The following is a 14,949-nucleotide window of genomic DNA, read 5'->3' on the forward strand; positions in this document are numbered from 1 at the left end:
ATAGCACCTATCCTTGGTCGGAGACCACGTTGTAAGCGCTTTACAAACACTCGAGTCATTTGGACAGCGGCTGCCTGCCTGGTTAGAACCAACTGACAGCTGTCATTTGCATGCTCATCATTCGTTTCCTGTGTCATTCAGTCAGGTTTCAGTCTCACACACACGTACTCACTCATACAGACATGTAACGTCATATGTGTATGACCGTTTTGTTCATTTACCTTGCTATTTCAGCAGCCCTACTCCATTTTTTGGGGTGTGTGTGCATGGTGGGTATATTCTTGTTTCCATAACCCACGGAACACTGACAGGGATTACAGGATCTTTATCGTGCGTATTTGATCTTTTACGTGCGTATACACACGAAGGGGGTTCAGGCACTAGCAGATCTGCACATATATGTTGACCTGGAAGATCAGAAACATCTCCACCCTTTACCCACCTGGCACCATTACGGAGATTCGAACCCGGGACTCTCAGATTGAAAGTCCCAACGCTGTAACCACTCGGTTGTCGCACCCATCATGTATATGATATGAATAATATATGATTTACATTTTTACCTGTTGTTGTTGTACAGAGCTGTTCCACACAGAGAGAGCCCACCTGCGCAACCTGAAGGTGCTTGACTTGCTGTTTTACCAACCCATGAAGTCAGAGGTGTCAGGGGTCATGGCGGACTTGGCCCGTGCCCTCTTCCCCAACATGGACGAGGTCATTCGGCTGCATGGTAAGTCTACACAACTGTGTTGTTCGACAACAAGAAAAATGAAGCATGGTGTTCATACAAGACGATTTTGTGCACTCTGGTCACAATCATCTAAAAAAACAACAACATCTATTTGCCTTGCACATCTTCACATCTTTGGAATTTATATGAAATGTTAAATATTTTATTGAACTGAATTGTCTTATTCTATGTCTTACTGAATTGAAGTGTCCTGTGTCATATTGAATTAAAGTGTTCTATGTCTCATTGAATTGAATTGGAAGTGTTGTATGACTTACTGAACTGAATTGAAGTGTTCTGTGTCTTATTGAATGGGAATGATTTGTGGTATGATAGTCATGTCCCACTGTGACCATCAGAGCAGCAGAGGAGGCAGATGCTGTCCCAGCTCTGGGCTAGAATTAGATCGAAGTGGAGAGGGTGTTGTTAAGTTACATCCCTACTTTCGCAGCCAAGAGGGCTTTGTGACAGTTGGCTTTGGGATGGTCCCTAAAGGCCAACTAGCCCCCAAGGCTGCAGTATGGGAACCTTTGCAATTTTGCCTTCTCATCATAGTCCTAAACGAAAGACTACTGTAAAGTTTGGTCTATTGAGCACACTGGTATATAAGCCGCACCCACTAAATTTTGGAAAAAATTGAACTTTATACATACATAAGCCGCACTGGCTTATAAGCCACACTTATTTCCGGTACCGGAACACATTCTGAAACTACAGAAAAGCTGTCAATACTGTAGGTTATGAAATAAACACAAGCGGGAACAACATAAAGAAAAGCAAGCAAAAATACTGCTAGTGCCACAAAAAAATAATAAATAAACACAACGAAAATAAGATCCATAATTTAGGGATAGTCACATTTATTCAACGTCATCCTGCTCACTGAATCCACTGAAATCTTCGTCTTCAGTGTCCAAGTTGAAGAGAACCAGCACAGCTTCCTCCGCCATCTTGTCACTGACTTCAGCCTCGCTTTCACTTCATGAACATGAAGGTGGAGGTCGCTGCTGGTTTGTCGCTTGCACTGTCGTCTGCTAGGTCGATCGCCTTCAATTTGAAGGCTGCATCATAGGCATAACGTCGCGTTTTCGGCATGATGAGGGTGTACGCTTGAGCAGAGTAGAACTGAATGCTGATCTGAAGGCTTCAGTGTGTGCGGATTTGATTTAGAAAACGTGAACAATTAGCACAGTAACCTGAAGCTCCTCCAAAAATTCATGGACAGAAATCATGATTTTGGTGAGTTGGAAGGGCAGCTAAGAATAGACGAGAACGTGACGTTTCCAGGTCGTTAAAATCCTCAAATAAGCCACATCATTGTATTAGCCGCAGAGGTTGAAGCTGGAGTAAAAAGTCACGGCTTATAGACCGAACTTTACGGTAAGCTGAAAATAAATTCCCATTGCTGTGGAGAAACCATTGATTGTACAGCTCTCACTTTGCTGTTGGTCTGTCTGTAAGCTTATGTCAGTGGTAAAGCGTTGTATGTATTGCTTGGTGGGAATGAAGTGTGAGGTGTGTTGTGGGTGTCTGTTGACAGCATCCATGAACAAGACCATGAAGTATGATGTGTGAATATGTTGGGTAGGGAAGAAGTGTTAGATGTGCGGTGTGTGTCTGTTGCAGGATAATGTGCTAATTGTTGGGTAGGAATGCAGTGTTGGATGTATTGTGGATGTCTGTTGCAGGATGTTGAATGTATTGTTGGGTGGGAATGAAGTGTTGGATGTCTGTTGCAGGATATTGAATGAATTTTTGGGTCGGAATAAAATGTTGGATGTATTGTGGATGTCTGTTGCAGGATATTGAATGTATTGTTGGGTGGGAATGCAGTGTTGGATGTACTGTGGATGTCTGTTGCAGGATAAAGTGTTTATTGTTGGGTGGGAATGCAATGTTGGATGTATTGTGGATGTCTGTTGCAGGATAAAGTGTTAATTGTTGGGTGGGAATGCAGTGTTGGATGTACTGTGGATGTCTGTTGCAGGATGTTGAATGTATTGTTGGGTGGGAATGCAATGTTGGATGTATTGTGGATGTCAGTTGCAGGATAAAGTGTTAATTGTTGGGTGGGAATGCAGTGTTGGATGTACTGTGGATGTCTGTTGCAGGATAAAGTGTTAATTGTTGGGTGGGAATGAAGTGTTGGATGTATTGTGGATGTCTGTTGCAGGATGTTGAATGAATTTTTGGGTCGAAATAAAATGTTGAATGAATTTTTGGGTCGAAATAAAATGTTGGATGTACAGTGGATGTCTGTTGCAGGATAAAGTGTTAATTGTTGGGTGGGAATGAAGTGTTGGATGTACTGTGGATGTCTGTTGCAGGATGTTGAAGGTAATGTTGGATGTACTGTGGATGTCTGTTGCAGGATGTTGAATGTAATGTTGGATGTACTGTGGATGTCTGTTGCAGGATGTTGAATGTAATGTTGGATGTACTGTGGATGTCTGTTGCAGGATGTTGAATGTAATGTTGGATGTACTGTGGATGTCTGTTGCAGGATGTTGAATGTAATGTTGGATGTACTGTGGATGTCTGTTGCAGGATGTTGAATGTAATGTTGGATGTATTGTGGATGTCTGTTGCAGGATGTTGAATGTAATGTTGGATGTATTATGGATGTCTGTTGCAGGATGTTGAATGTAATGTTGGATGTATTGTGGATGTCTGTTGCAGGATGTTGAATGTAATGTTGGATGTACTGTGGATGTCTGTTGCAGGATGTTGAATGTAATGTTGGATGTACTGTGGATGTCTGTTGCAGCGTCCATGAACAAGGCCATGAAGGACAGACGCAGTCAGAACCCTGTGGTTGGAGACGTTGGGGACATCCTTCTGGAAAGGGTATGTTGGTCTGTCTGTCAGTCCATCCGTCCGTCTGAGGGCGTTCATTTGTTAAGACGGGTTTTTTTTTGTTTTTGTTTTTTTTTTTGTTTTGTAGTAGTAGTAGTAGTAGTGTTTCTTTTTTTTCTCTTTTTTTTCTTTTCTTTTTTTCTTTTTTTTCCCCTTGTAAACAAGGTTATATTTTGACTTTTCACGACATCAGTGTGATTCAACCTTCACATAGCAAAACATTTGGTCCATCAATGATCATCGGGAAAAAAAAAGAAGAAAAAAAATCATTAATTTGTTGAGATACAAGGGTTATTTTTCAATATGATAATACTTATAATAGTAATAAGAAGAACAATAACAAATAATAAAGAACAAGATAAACAAGATACCAAATGTTACATCATGGCATGTATACATGTTGAAATAGCTTCAAGGAGCATCAGTTTTGGGGGGGTTTTTGTTTGTTGTTGTTGTTTTTATAAAGTGTTATTAAAAGGATTAATATAATTATGTTATCCATTACCTGTGGCAGCTTACTTCTTTTATCAAAATTAATGTACAAACATGTCAAATTCTACTCCTGTTTATAAAAAAATTTTGCCCATAATAACATTAAATCTAAAGTATCATCCATTGTATTTTTATCATCAGTTCCAAACAATGCCAATTCAAAGTTCAATGACAGTCGTTCACAGTTTTCACATTTCTCTCTCAATAGCTTATTTAAGTCCTGCCAAAAGGTTTGTGAAACTGGACAAAACCATAAATAATGTTGCACTGTGTCTTTTTCAATATAACAGAAATTACATTTGTCATCGTCAACTACACCCATGTTAAGACATCTTGCTGTTGTGCATGTTCTTGAAGCTCTGTGCCCACCTGAATTGTCTGTCTGTGTGTCAGTGTCTTGTCTGTGTCTGTATCTGCACTTAATGCGCAAGGAGTTTAGAAATTCTGCATTCATCAGTTGTGTTGATTCTGTCTGGAAAATTTTCCATCACCTCGTCCCACCCTCCCCTCTCCGCTCCCCTCCCGTAAAAATCATTACCACTGGGACCTTGACCTTTGTGGAAAAGTCAGGGTCATTCATTTTGGTGTGGTTTTTTTGAGAGCTTGTGCCAGAACATGGATTTCCAACTACATCAGTCATTTTGATTTTTTTTTTTTTTTTCGTTTTTTTTTTTAAAGATGTAAGATCATGTTCTGTAATGAATAAAACATTCATGTCCATACATACCCCTTTGGATTGTATAACTTTCACATGACGATAGGGATTGCGACTTAATGCCTGGTCACTGCGTAGAGTAGAGTATGCTGGAAATGTGGATTTACAGGTGGCAGCATGTGTGCAAAAAACGTTGTCACTTCGTAAATCGCTTTGCGCAGTTTTGCATAATTATGTGTCATGTAAATGTTCACTATTGGTGCAATAGCTGAGTGGTTAAAGCATTGGACTTTGCCTGAGGGTCCTGGATTCAAACCCCGGTCACGGCGCCTGGTGGGTATATATGGTGGACATTTTTTCCAATCTCCCAGGTCAACAGATGTGCAGACTTGCTAATGCCTGATCCCCCTTCATGTGTACATGCATGCAGAAGATTAAATACGCATGTTAGATATCCCGTATTCCATGTCAGCTTTCAGTGGGTTATAAAAACAAGGACATATCCGGCATGGATCCCCCAAAATAGCAGAGTATGACTTCCTACATGGTGGGGGTAAAAATGATAATGTATGAAAAAGCCCACTTGTGCACATGAGTGAACACAGAATTTGCAGCCCACAAACGAAAAAGAGTGTTCACTTAACAGTTAAGGCAAAATGAACACGCTTAATAGCCAAAAAAAAGCGTAAGACGAGACAGAGCGAAAACCTGACAAGATGGCGTGGAGAGCCTTGGCCAAAGGAATGATTCAGCACTTATAGCTTTTAGAGGCGTTTGATTGGTTAAGAGCGGACCGGACAAGAAGGGGCGTCTTTTCACTGTTAGATGCACGAAATTTGGCCGAGCAGAGCAAACCGATAGGCCTAGTTTGCATCAGTTTGACATGGTAAGTATATGTATCACCAAGCATGGAGTATAATACAAACTCCTCCTATTAGTAACATCATGTGTGTAAGAGACAGGTGTAGATCAATAAATCGCTTTAGGCAGACTTGCGTAAGTGTCATATAAATGTTGACTACTGTTGTTATTATGTGTGTGGCTGTGGTGTGTGTGTGTGTGTGTGTGCAGTTTGATGGAGTGGCAGGCGACGAGTTCAAGAAGGCGTGCGCTGAGTACTGCCGCAACCAGTCCTTTGCTCTGGAAGCCCTGAAGAAACATCGCCGAAAAGATCAGCGTCTCTCTCAGTTCTTGGCGGTAAGGGGTTCGCTCCTCTTGTTGTCGGTGCTGCTTTTCTATCAGATTTGATTTTTATGTGTTCCCAGTCGTTGAAGCCAAGATTCTTTGTGTTATTTCGATCCAGCTGTGTTCTTTTTCCTGTCCACTTTTATCTTGGGTTGCAAAAAAAAACCAAAAAACTTTTGAGTTCTTATTCTGATACAGTTCCCCTGCCCTTCTCCTCAGCCCCTCCATCGAGTACCCTTTGTTGTTTTCCTTTGTAACAGTATAACCTCTTTACTGCACTGTATGTTGGATGCCATACAGTACTGGATTGTAACAGTATAACCTCTTTACTGCAGTGTATGTTGGATGCCATACAGTACTGGATTGTAACAGTATAACCTCTTTACTGCAGTGTATGTTGGATGCCATACAGTACTGGATTGTAACAGTATAACCTCTTTACTGCACTGTATGTTGGATAGCATACAGTACTGGATTGTAACAGTATAACCTGTTTACTGCAGTGTATGTTGGATACCATACAGTACTGGATTGTAACAGTATAACCTCTTTACTGCACTGTATGTTGGATGCCATACAGTACTGGATTGTAACAGTATAACCTCTTTACTGCACTGTATGTTGGATGCCATACAGTACTGGATTGTAACAGTATAACCTCTTTACTGCACTGTATGTTGGATGCCATACAGTACTGGATTGTAACAGTATAACCTCTTTACTGCACTGTATGTTGGATGCCATACAGTACTGGATTGTAACAGTATAACCTGTTTACTGCAGTGTATGTTGGATAGCATACAGTACTGGATTGTAACAGTATGACCTCTTTACTGCACTGTATGTTGGATGCCATACAGTACTGGATTGTAACAGTATAACCTGTTTACTGCACTGTATGTTGGATACCATACAGTACTGGATTGTAACAGTATAACCTCTTTACTGCACTGTATGTTGGATACCATACAGTACTGGATTGTAACAGTATAACCTCTTTACTGCACTGTATGTTGGATACCATACAGTACTGGATTTCTTCATCACAATCAAGAGCAGCAAAAAGAGGAGCAAAGAATTTTACAGGAAGTAAAAAAAAAAAAAAAAAAAAAAAATGTCTATTGTCACACAAGGAAACAAGTGATATACTGTGCGTGGTCTCCAGGAAACTGTTTAACAGAGTGTTGATAGTGTGAATGCAGCACAGTGATAGATATACATCAGACACTAGAGCAGTGAAAAGGGGAAGAGTGAGTGAGTGAGTGCTGTGTGTGTGGTCTGCAGGAGACAGAGTGTTGATAGTGTGAGTGCAGCACAGCACAGTGATAGATAGACATCAGACCATAGAGCAGTGAGAAGAGGAAGAGTGACTGTGTTGTGTGTGGTCTCCAAGAGACAGTGTTGACTGTATGAATACAACACAGTGATATATACACATCATACACTAGAGCAGTGAGAAGGGGAAGAGTGAGTGAAGTGTTGTATGTTTGGTCTGCAGGAGACAGAGTGTTGACAGTATGAATACAACACAGTGACAGATAGACATCAGACCATAGAGCAGAGAGAAGAGGAAGAGTGACTGTGTTGTGTGTGCGGTCTGCAGGAGACAGAGTGTTGATAGTATGAATGCAGCATAGTGATATGTATTTAGACATCAGACCATAGAGCAGTGAGAAATGGAAGAGTGACTATGTTGTGTGTGGTCTCCAAGAGACAGAGTGTTGACAGTATGATTGATATTAATTCATTAGACCATTGAGCAGAAGGAAGAGGAAGAGTGACTGTGTTGTGTGTGGGGTCTCCAAGAGACAGAGTGGTCATAGTATGAATGCAACATAGTGATATGTATTTAGACATCAGACCATAGAGCAGTGAGAAGAGGAAGAGTGACTGTGTGTGGTCTCCAAGAGACAGAGTGTTGACAGTATGATTGATATTAATTCATTAGACCATTGAGCAGAAGGAAGAGGAAGAGTGACTGTGTTGTGTGTGCGGTCTCCAGGAGACGAGTGTCGATAGTGTGAATGCAGCACAGCACAGTGATAGATAGACATCAGACCATAGAGCAGAGAGAAGAGGAAGAGTGACTGTGTTGTGTGGGGTCTCCAAGAGACAGAGTGGTCATAGTATGAATGCAACATAAGGATATGTATTTAGACATCAGACCATAGAGAAGTGAGAAGAGGAAAAGTGACTGTGTGGTCTCCAAGAGACAGGGTGTTGACAGTATGATAGATATATAGACATCAGACCATAGAGCAGTGAGAAGAGGAAGAGTGACTGTGTGGTCTCCAAGAGACAGAGTGTTGACAGTATGATAGATATGTAGACATCAGACCATAGAGCAGTGAGAAGAGGAAGAGTGACTGTGTTGTGTTTGTGGTCTCCAGGAGACAGAGACGGTCAAGCTGTGTCGGAAGCTGGAGCTGAAGGATCACGTGCCATGCCAGATGCAGCGGCTGACCAAGTACCCCCTGTTGATAGAGAACCTGCTGCGTCACTGTCAGAACAGTGAGTCACCCGTACACACCTGTACTGCTCTGCTGTAATGTGTACTGCTGTGCTGTAATGTGTTATCTCTCTGAGTCAGGCACCAACATTGAAGGGTATGGTGGCCGAATGGTTAGAGCACAGGATTCTTGTCCTGAGTTCGATCCCTGGTTCGGCGCACCTGGTGGGTGATGGGTGGAGATTTCTCTCACCTGCCAGGCCGACATTATGTGCAGACCTGCTGGTGCCTGAACCCCCTTTTGTGTGTATACACACACAGAAGATCAAATATGCACGTTAAAGATCCCGTAATTCATGTCAGTGTTCGGTTAATTATGGAAACACAAAAATTCCCGGCATGCTTCATCCATGACGGGAGTCACTGGCGAGTGGATGTTGGTCGTGTAGTGGGGAAAAAAGAAAAAAAATTTTACAACCAGCTCCAGGAGGATCCTGATCTGAGTGACCCCCTGAACACCCTTCTCCAGTTCCTGAGGGAGATCAGTGATTTTACCTTGATTGACTCACTTGTGTAAACAAAGTGAGTCTATGTTTTAACCTGGTGTTCGGTTGTCTGTGTGTGGGTGTCTGTGTGTCTGTGTGTCCGTGGTAAACTTTAACATTGACATTTTCTCTGCAAATACTTTGTCAGTTGACACCAAATTAAGCAATTGTTCAAACAGGAACTTCTTTTGCTAAGCATGGAAGTTTTATTTATTTTGCAAACGTTTTGGTGCAGAGAGTAAAAAAGGGAAATTACTCTGTAATTAATGCTTGGGGACTTAATTTGCTTTAAACTGATCTTTCTCATCTTAAACATTACATTTTGAAATTATACTCAATACATAAAAAGCTTGGATTTTTTTAAGTATCACAAGTGAGTCTTGAAGGCCTTGCCTCTCTTGTTTTAATTTTACCTGGTCTCAGGCATACCTCAGTTGATGTGATCTTTTTACACTGTTTAACTTTTATATGGTGAATGGTTTCTCCAGTCAATGGCAAACCATTTACAACTTAGTCCTTTGTGAAGGACTATGACTCTCAAACTAGGAGGTAAAATTGCACTGGCTCATAGTGCTGCAGCCTTGTGGGCTAGTTGGCCTTTGGGAACCATCCCAACGCTGACTGTCCTAAAACGCTCTTGGCCGAGAGAGCAGGGATGTACTTGGGCAAAACACTGTAATCAAATTCTAGCCCAAATAGTCGGAACAGCAGTTGCCTCCTCTGCTGTTCTGATGGTCGTAGTTGGACACGACTGACTATCATATAAAGTCTCAGGCAGACCTTAGTTTTTTACGCTGTTTCAGTATTTTCAACTTGGTTTTAGTTTTAAGTGAATTGAGTGAGACATGAGTGAACTGGTTCGTTTAACGTTGTTTCAATCAACCTTTCAACTTTTTCTTCTTTTTTTCTTTTTTTAATGAACAAAATACACATATAACACTGAGATTACAAGATGGTGATGATAATAATAATATTAACTGGACATTTATCAGCGCTTTCCTCATTGCATAAAGCGCTTTACAATCCACACACACATACGAAACACACTCAGTCCTCAGCCCACAATCATGCACAATAAACATATATACGCAGATACAAACTCTTACAGCCTTACTGTGACTGTACTGCTGACAGACAGACATGTAAGTGCGACTGCACTGCTGACAGACAGACATGTAAGTGCGACTGCACTGCTGACAGACATATAAGTGTGACTGCACTGCTGACAGACAGACATGTAAGTGCGACTGCACTGCTGACAGACATATAAGTGTGACTGCACTGCTGACAGACAGACATATAAGTGTGACTGTACTGGTAACAGACTCCCAGGAGTACAAGGATCTGGAGAAGGCCCTGGAACGCAGCAAGCACATCCTGGCCTACGTCAACACGGCGGTGAGGGAGTGCGAGAACTTCCACAAGCTGAAGGAGATGCAGAAGAAGCTGGATAAGCGAGCCATCGACGCTTCTGCTGACCCCAGTCTGTATGAGATCAAGGTGAGCGCTGTGTGTGTGTGTTTGTCTGTGTCTGTGTCGTGAGTATGTGTTTGTGTCTGAGTGAATGTCTGTGTGTGTGTGTGTGTGTGTCTGAGTGTGTGTGTGTGTGAAGATGTGTTAGTGTGTGTTTCTGAGTGTGTTTATTGTTAGTTATCCATGTGAGTGGGTGTCTGAGTGGGTGTCAGTGTTAATGTGTGTCTGAGTGTGTATGTGTGTCTGAGTGTGTATGTGTTTGTATGCGTGTCTGAGTGTGTATGTGTGTTTGCCTCTGGGTGTGTGTTTGTGTTAGTGTGTATGAGTGTGTATGTATGTTTGGGTGTGTGAGTGTGTATGTCTTGAGTGTGTGTGTGTGTGAATGTGTATTTGTCTAAGTGTGTGTGTGTATGTGTGCTTGAGTGTGTCCGTCTATGTGTGTGTTACTGAGTGTGTGTTCTTGTGAGAGAGAGAGAGACGCTTTGACGCTTTGATATTTTATTGTCATTACCTGCATAGGTCTATGAGAGAGAGAGAGAGAGAGAGAGCGAGTTGAATGAATTACATCTGTTTGAATTTTGTGTAAATTGATTTTCTATTTCATTACTTAGTCATTTATAGTTACTGAGTATATGTGCACATAAAGTGCTTTGAGCTGTGTTTTCAGAAAAAAATTCTGAATATGTGTTCATTATTATTATGATAATTATTTTGTGTGTGTGTGTGTGTGTGTTTTATTCTTATTATTATTGTTGGTATTACTGTTCTGTTATTACTTATTATTTACATTGTTACTGTCACTCTCCTGCTCACCAGAAACTGGACCTGACGCAGCACAAGCTGGTCTACGACGGCCCCCTGGTGTGGCGGCTGAGGTCGCACCGGCAGATTGACCTGCAGGTGGTGCTGTTGGACGACATCCTGGTGCTGCTGCAGAGGGCGGATGACAAACTGGTGCTCAAGTGCCAGTCCACCAACCTGCAGGCCATCGGCAACGACTACAAGTACACACACAGCCCTGTCCTCAAGCTGCAGAATCTGCTGGCCAGAAATGTAGCCACTGGTACGTGTGTAGTGTGTTGTGTGTCTGGTTATGTGTCCTTCATTCAGTTATCATTCTTTATTTATAATCTGCTGGCCAGAGATGTGGCCACTGAATGTAGCCACTGGTACGTGTGTAGTGTGTTGTGTGTCTGGTTATGTGTCCTTCATTCAGTTATCATTCTTTATTTATAATCTGCTGGCCAGAGATGTGGCCACTGGAACATGTGTCATGTGTCTGGTTATGTGCCCTTCGTTCAGTTATCATTCTTTATTTATAGTCTGCTGACCAGAAATGTAGCCACAGGTACGTGTGTCGTGTGTCTGGTTATGTCTCCTTCGTTCAGTTATCATTCTTTATTTATAATCTGCTAGCCAGAATTGTAGCCACTGGTACGTGTGTTGTGTGTCTGGTTATGTGCCCTTCGTTCAGTTATCATTCTTTATTTATAGTCTGCTGGCCAGAGATGTAGCCACTGGTACGTGTGTCTGTCTGGTTATGTGCCCTTCGTTCAGTTATCATTCTTTATTTATAATCTGCTGGCCAGAGATGTAGCCACTGGTACGTGTGTCTGTCTGGTTATGTGCCCTTCGTTCAGTTATCATTCTTTATTTATATAGTCTGCTGGCCAGAGATGTAGCCACTGGTATGTGTGTCTGTCTGTCTGGTTATGTGCCCTTCGTTCAGTTATCATTCTTTATTTATATAGTCTGCTGGCCAGAGATGTAGCCACTGGTACGTGTGTTGTGTGTCTGGTTATGTGTCCTTCGTTCAGTTATCATTCTTTATTTATAATCTGTTGACCAGAAACGTAGCCACTGGTACGTGTGTTGTGTGTGTGTCTGTCTGGTTATGTCTCCTTCGTTCAGTTGTCATTCATTCTTTTATTTGTCCTGTGTTCAGTTATCATTCTTTCTTTTATTTTCTTTGTTCTCTCTCTCTCTCTCTCTCTCTCTCACTCTCTCTCTCTCTCTCTATCAAACATGCATATCATTTGCATGTATTTGAGGGAAAGAGAGACTGGGAATGGGAACAAAACGTTAGCAGCTGACACGAGACACTTGTGTTGTAGAGTAACATCATGCTCACAAGTTGTTTTTCAAGGACACATCGCCGTCTCATGCAGGTGTTCTGTACTTTTATCTCTTTATGTAAATCTGCATTTGGGTGGGCGTTTACAATGCATTTTACCCATTGCACAATGTTTTAACCAAAAATGGGGGTGGGCCTTTACTAGATACTGACTGGTCTTTTTACAAGGTTGTTCGCAGTGTTGCTGTATTACTGACAGGGCTGCCTACTGTCCCGGGGTACGGGTATTTGTCCCGGAAAACAATGAAAACGGACAGTCCGTCCCGGGAATCCACTTTTTGGTTTCGTGTCCCGGGAAAAAGTCTTTAGGCGAATACGCATCGACTGACTATGGCCACACCGCCAAAAGTGTGACCAGCGCGCAAGCGTATAGGCCAATGTGGAACTTTCGAGAGAGATTGAAATAATGGCGTCGAAGCGAAGCAGCAAGGAGTGCGAATCTACATCAAAGAAGTTAGCAAAACGGCATCAAACTTTCATTGCGAAGTACACCGAGACATGGCCATTTATTAAGCGCGGCAAGACAGACACTTACGCTTGTAGTGAAATTTGTGTCCCTGGAAATCAGGCTTTGTCCCTGGTTTTTAAGATGTGTGTCCCTGGAACTTGAAAAGGGGGGTAGGCAGCACTGTACTGATGTTTGTGGTAGTTGTTAGCTGTTATTTGTATTCATTTATTCTGCAGTTGTTGTCAGTTGTTATATGTAGTTATTTATGTATCTATTTCAGACAAGAAAGCTTTTTTCGTCATCAACACGTCAGACACAGGACCACAGATTTACGAGCTGGTGGCCCAGACACAAGATGCCAGGAAAACGTGAGTGCCCAGTGAAACAGACCAGGAGTGCACTCAGCTTAACAACGTCTCAGAGTTTTCATTGGAATAACAACAACAATATTTTTCAGAAACCCATGTTTGAATTTTGTGTGTGTGTGTGTGTGTTTCACTCTGTTTTTAACAACAACAGAAATGTTCTTAACAAAAATTACATATGAAGCAGTCTCAGTCACATTCATTGTTTTTTGTAATGAGGTTTTCACATACTGCACAGACTTTAAAATAAGATTCAAACTGATTTGTGAATCTGCAAACTGAAGGAAAGATTTGCCTTGACACGATTAAGGATTTTTTTTCAAGTGAAGAACTTGCACCTGTCTCTAGTCGGCATCGACTGAAGTAAAAGAGTTTGAGGAATGTGGAAAAGTGTGTATTTTAAAATGTCTGGCATGTGCAGATGACTGTTGTTGTTTTGCAGAGTTTGTAACGTTTGACTGAAACAGTGTAGTCCTAGAAACTGCAACATGACGTTTTTGGGGAAGGTCCTTCATCGATATTTCTTTTAGTTTTGTGATCTATTTGGCAGTTGTTTCTTTTTGCTTGTTTGTTGTTGTTGTTGTTGCTGTTTCTTGACATGTACTCTTCTAATTCCAAAAAAGCAAAATCTTGTCCACTGATCCGTAAATAATGGCCTGTTTGCTGTTTCTTGACATGTACTCTTCTAATTCCAAAAAGCAAAATCTTGTCCATTGATCCGTAAATAATGGCCTGTTTGCTGTTTCTTGACATGTACTCTTCTAATTCCAAAAAGCAAAATCTTGTCCACTGATCCGTAAATAATGGCCTGTTTGCTGTTTCTTGACATGTACTCTTCTAATTCCAAAAAGCAAAATCTTGTCCATTGATCCGTAAATAATGGCCTGTTTGCTGTTTCTTGACATGTACTCTTCTAATTCCAAAAAGCAAAATCTTGTCCATTGATCCGTAAATAATGGCCGAAGTCTCGTTGTCCAACCTGTGTATTCATTTTCGTTGAGCTTCTTTGCGGTGAGTGACAGGTTTGTTGTTCCTGGCTGATGTATTTGTATTTCTTTTTTTATCACAACAGATTTTCTTTGTGTGAAATTATTCGGGCTGCTCTCCCCAGGGAGAGTGTGTCACTATACTACCGCGCCACCCTTTTTTTTTTCTTTTTTTTTTTCCCTGTGTGCAGTTTTATTTCTTTTTCCTATCGAAGTGGATTTTTCAACAGAATTTTGCCAGGAACAATCCTTTTGTTGCTGTGGGTTCTTTTACATGCGCTAAATGTATGCTGCACATGGGACCTCGGTTTATCGTCTCATCCGAATGACTAGCGTCCAGACCGCCACTCACAGTCTAGTGGAGGGGGAGAAAATATCAGCGGCTGAGCCGTGATTCGAACCAGCGCGCTCAGATTCTCTTGCTTCCTAGGCGGACGCGTTGCCTCTAGGCATCACTCCAAATGAAAATCAAGATAATCTGAGGGTGCAACAACATCGAATCCCAGCCGTAACAGAATTTTCTCCACCTCTGCTAGACCCTTGAGTGGTGGTTTGGATGCTAGTCATTCAGATGTGACGATTAACTGAAATCCCGTGTTCAGCATAAAAGAACCTATGGCAGCAAAAGGGT

General features: G+C 41.7%; 1 protein-coding gene across 7 annotated transcripts in view; it reads left to right on the forward strand.

The window, feature by feature from the left end:
• The window catches only part of LOC143277468 (rho guanine nucleotide exchange factor 11-like), a 266,699-nt gene that overhangs the window by 213,951 nt on the left and 37,799 nt on the right, over window positions 1-14,949 (forward strand). For all 7 annotated transcript variants that reach the window (XM_076582306.1, XM_076582307.1, XM_076582303.1 and 4 more), the window contains 7 exons: window positions 581-730; window positions 3,498-3,577; window positions 5,805-5,930; window positions 8,309-8,429; window positions 10,237-10,412; window positions 11,202-11,448; window positions 13,248-13,335. In XM_076582306.1, the coding sequence (XP_076438421.1) occupies window positions 581-730; window positions 3,498-3,577; window positions 5,805-5,930; window positions 8,309-8,429; window positions 10,237-10,412; window positions 11,202-11,448; window positions 13,248-13,335 (988 nt within the window). The remainder of the gene's footprint in view (window positions 1-580; window positions 731-3,497; window positions 3,578-5,804; window positions 5,931-8,308; window positions 8,430-10,236; window positions 10,413-11,201; window positions 11,449-13,247; window positions 13,336-14,949) is intronic.

Source organism: Babylonia areolata, chromosome 34 (assembly GCF_041734735.1).
Source record: "Babylonia areolata isolate BAREFJ2019XMU chromosome 34, ASM4173473v1, whole genome shotgun sequence".
Lineage (NCBI taxonomy): Eukaryota > Metazoa > Mollusca > Gastropoda > Neogastropoda > Buccinidae > Babylonia > Babylonia areolata.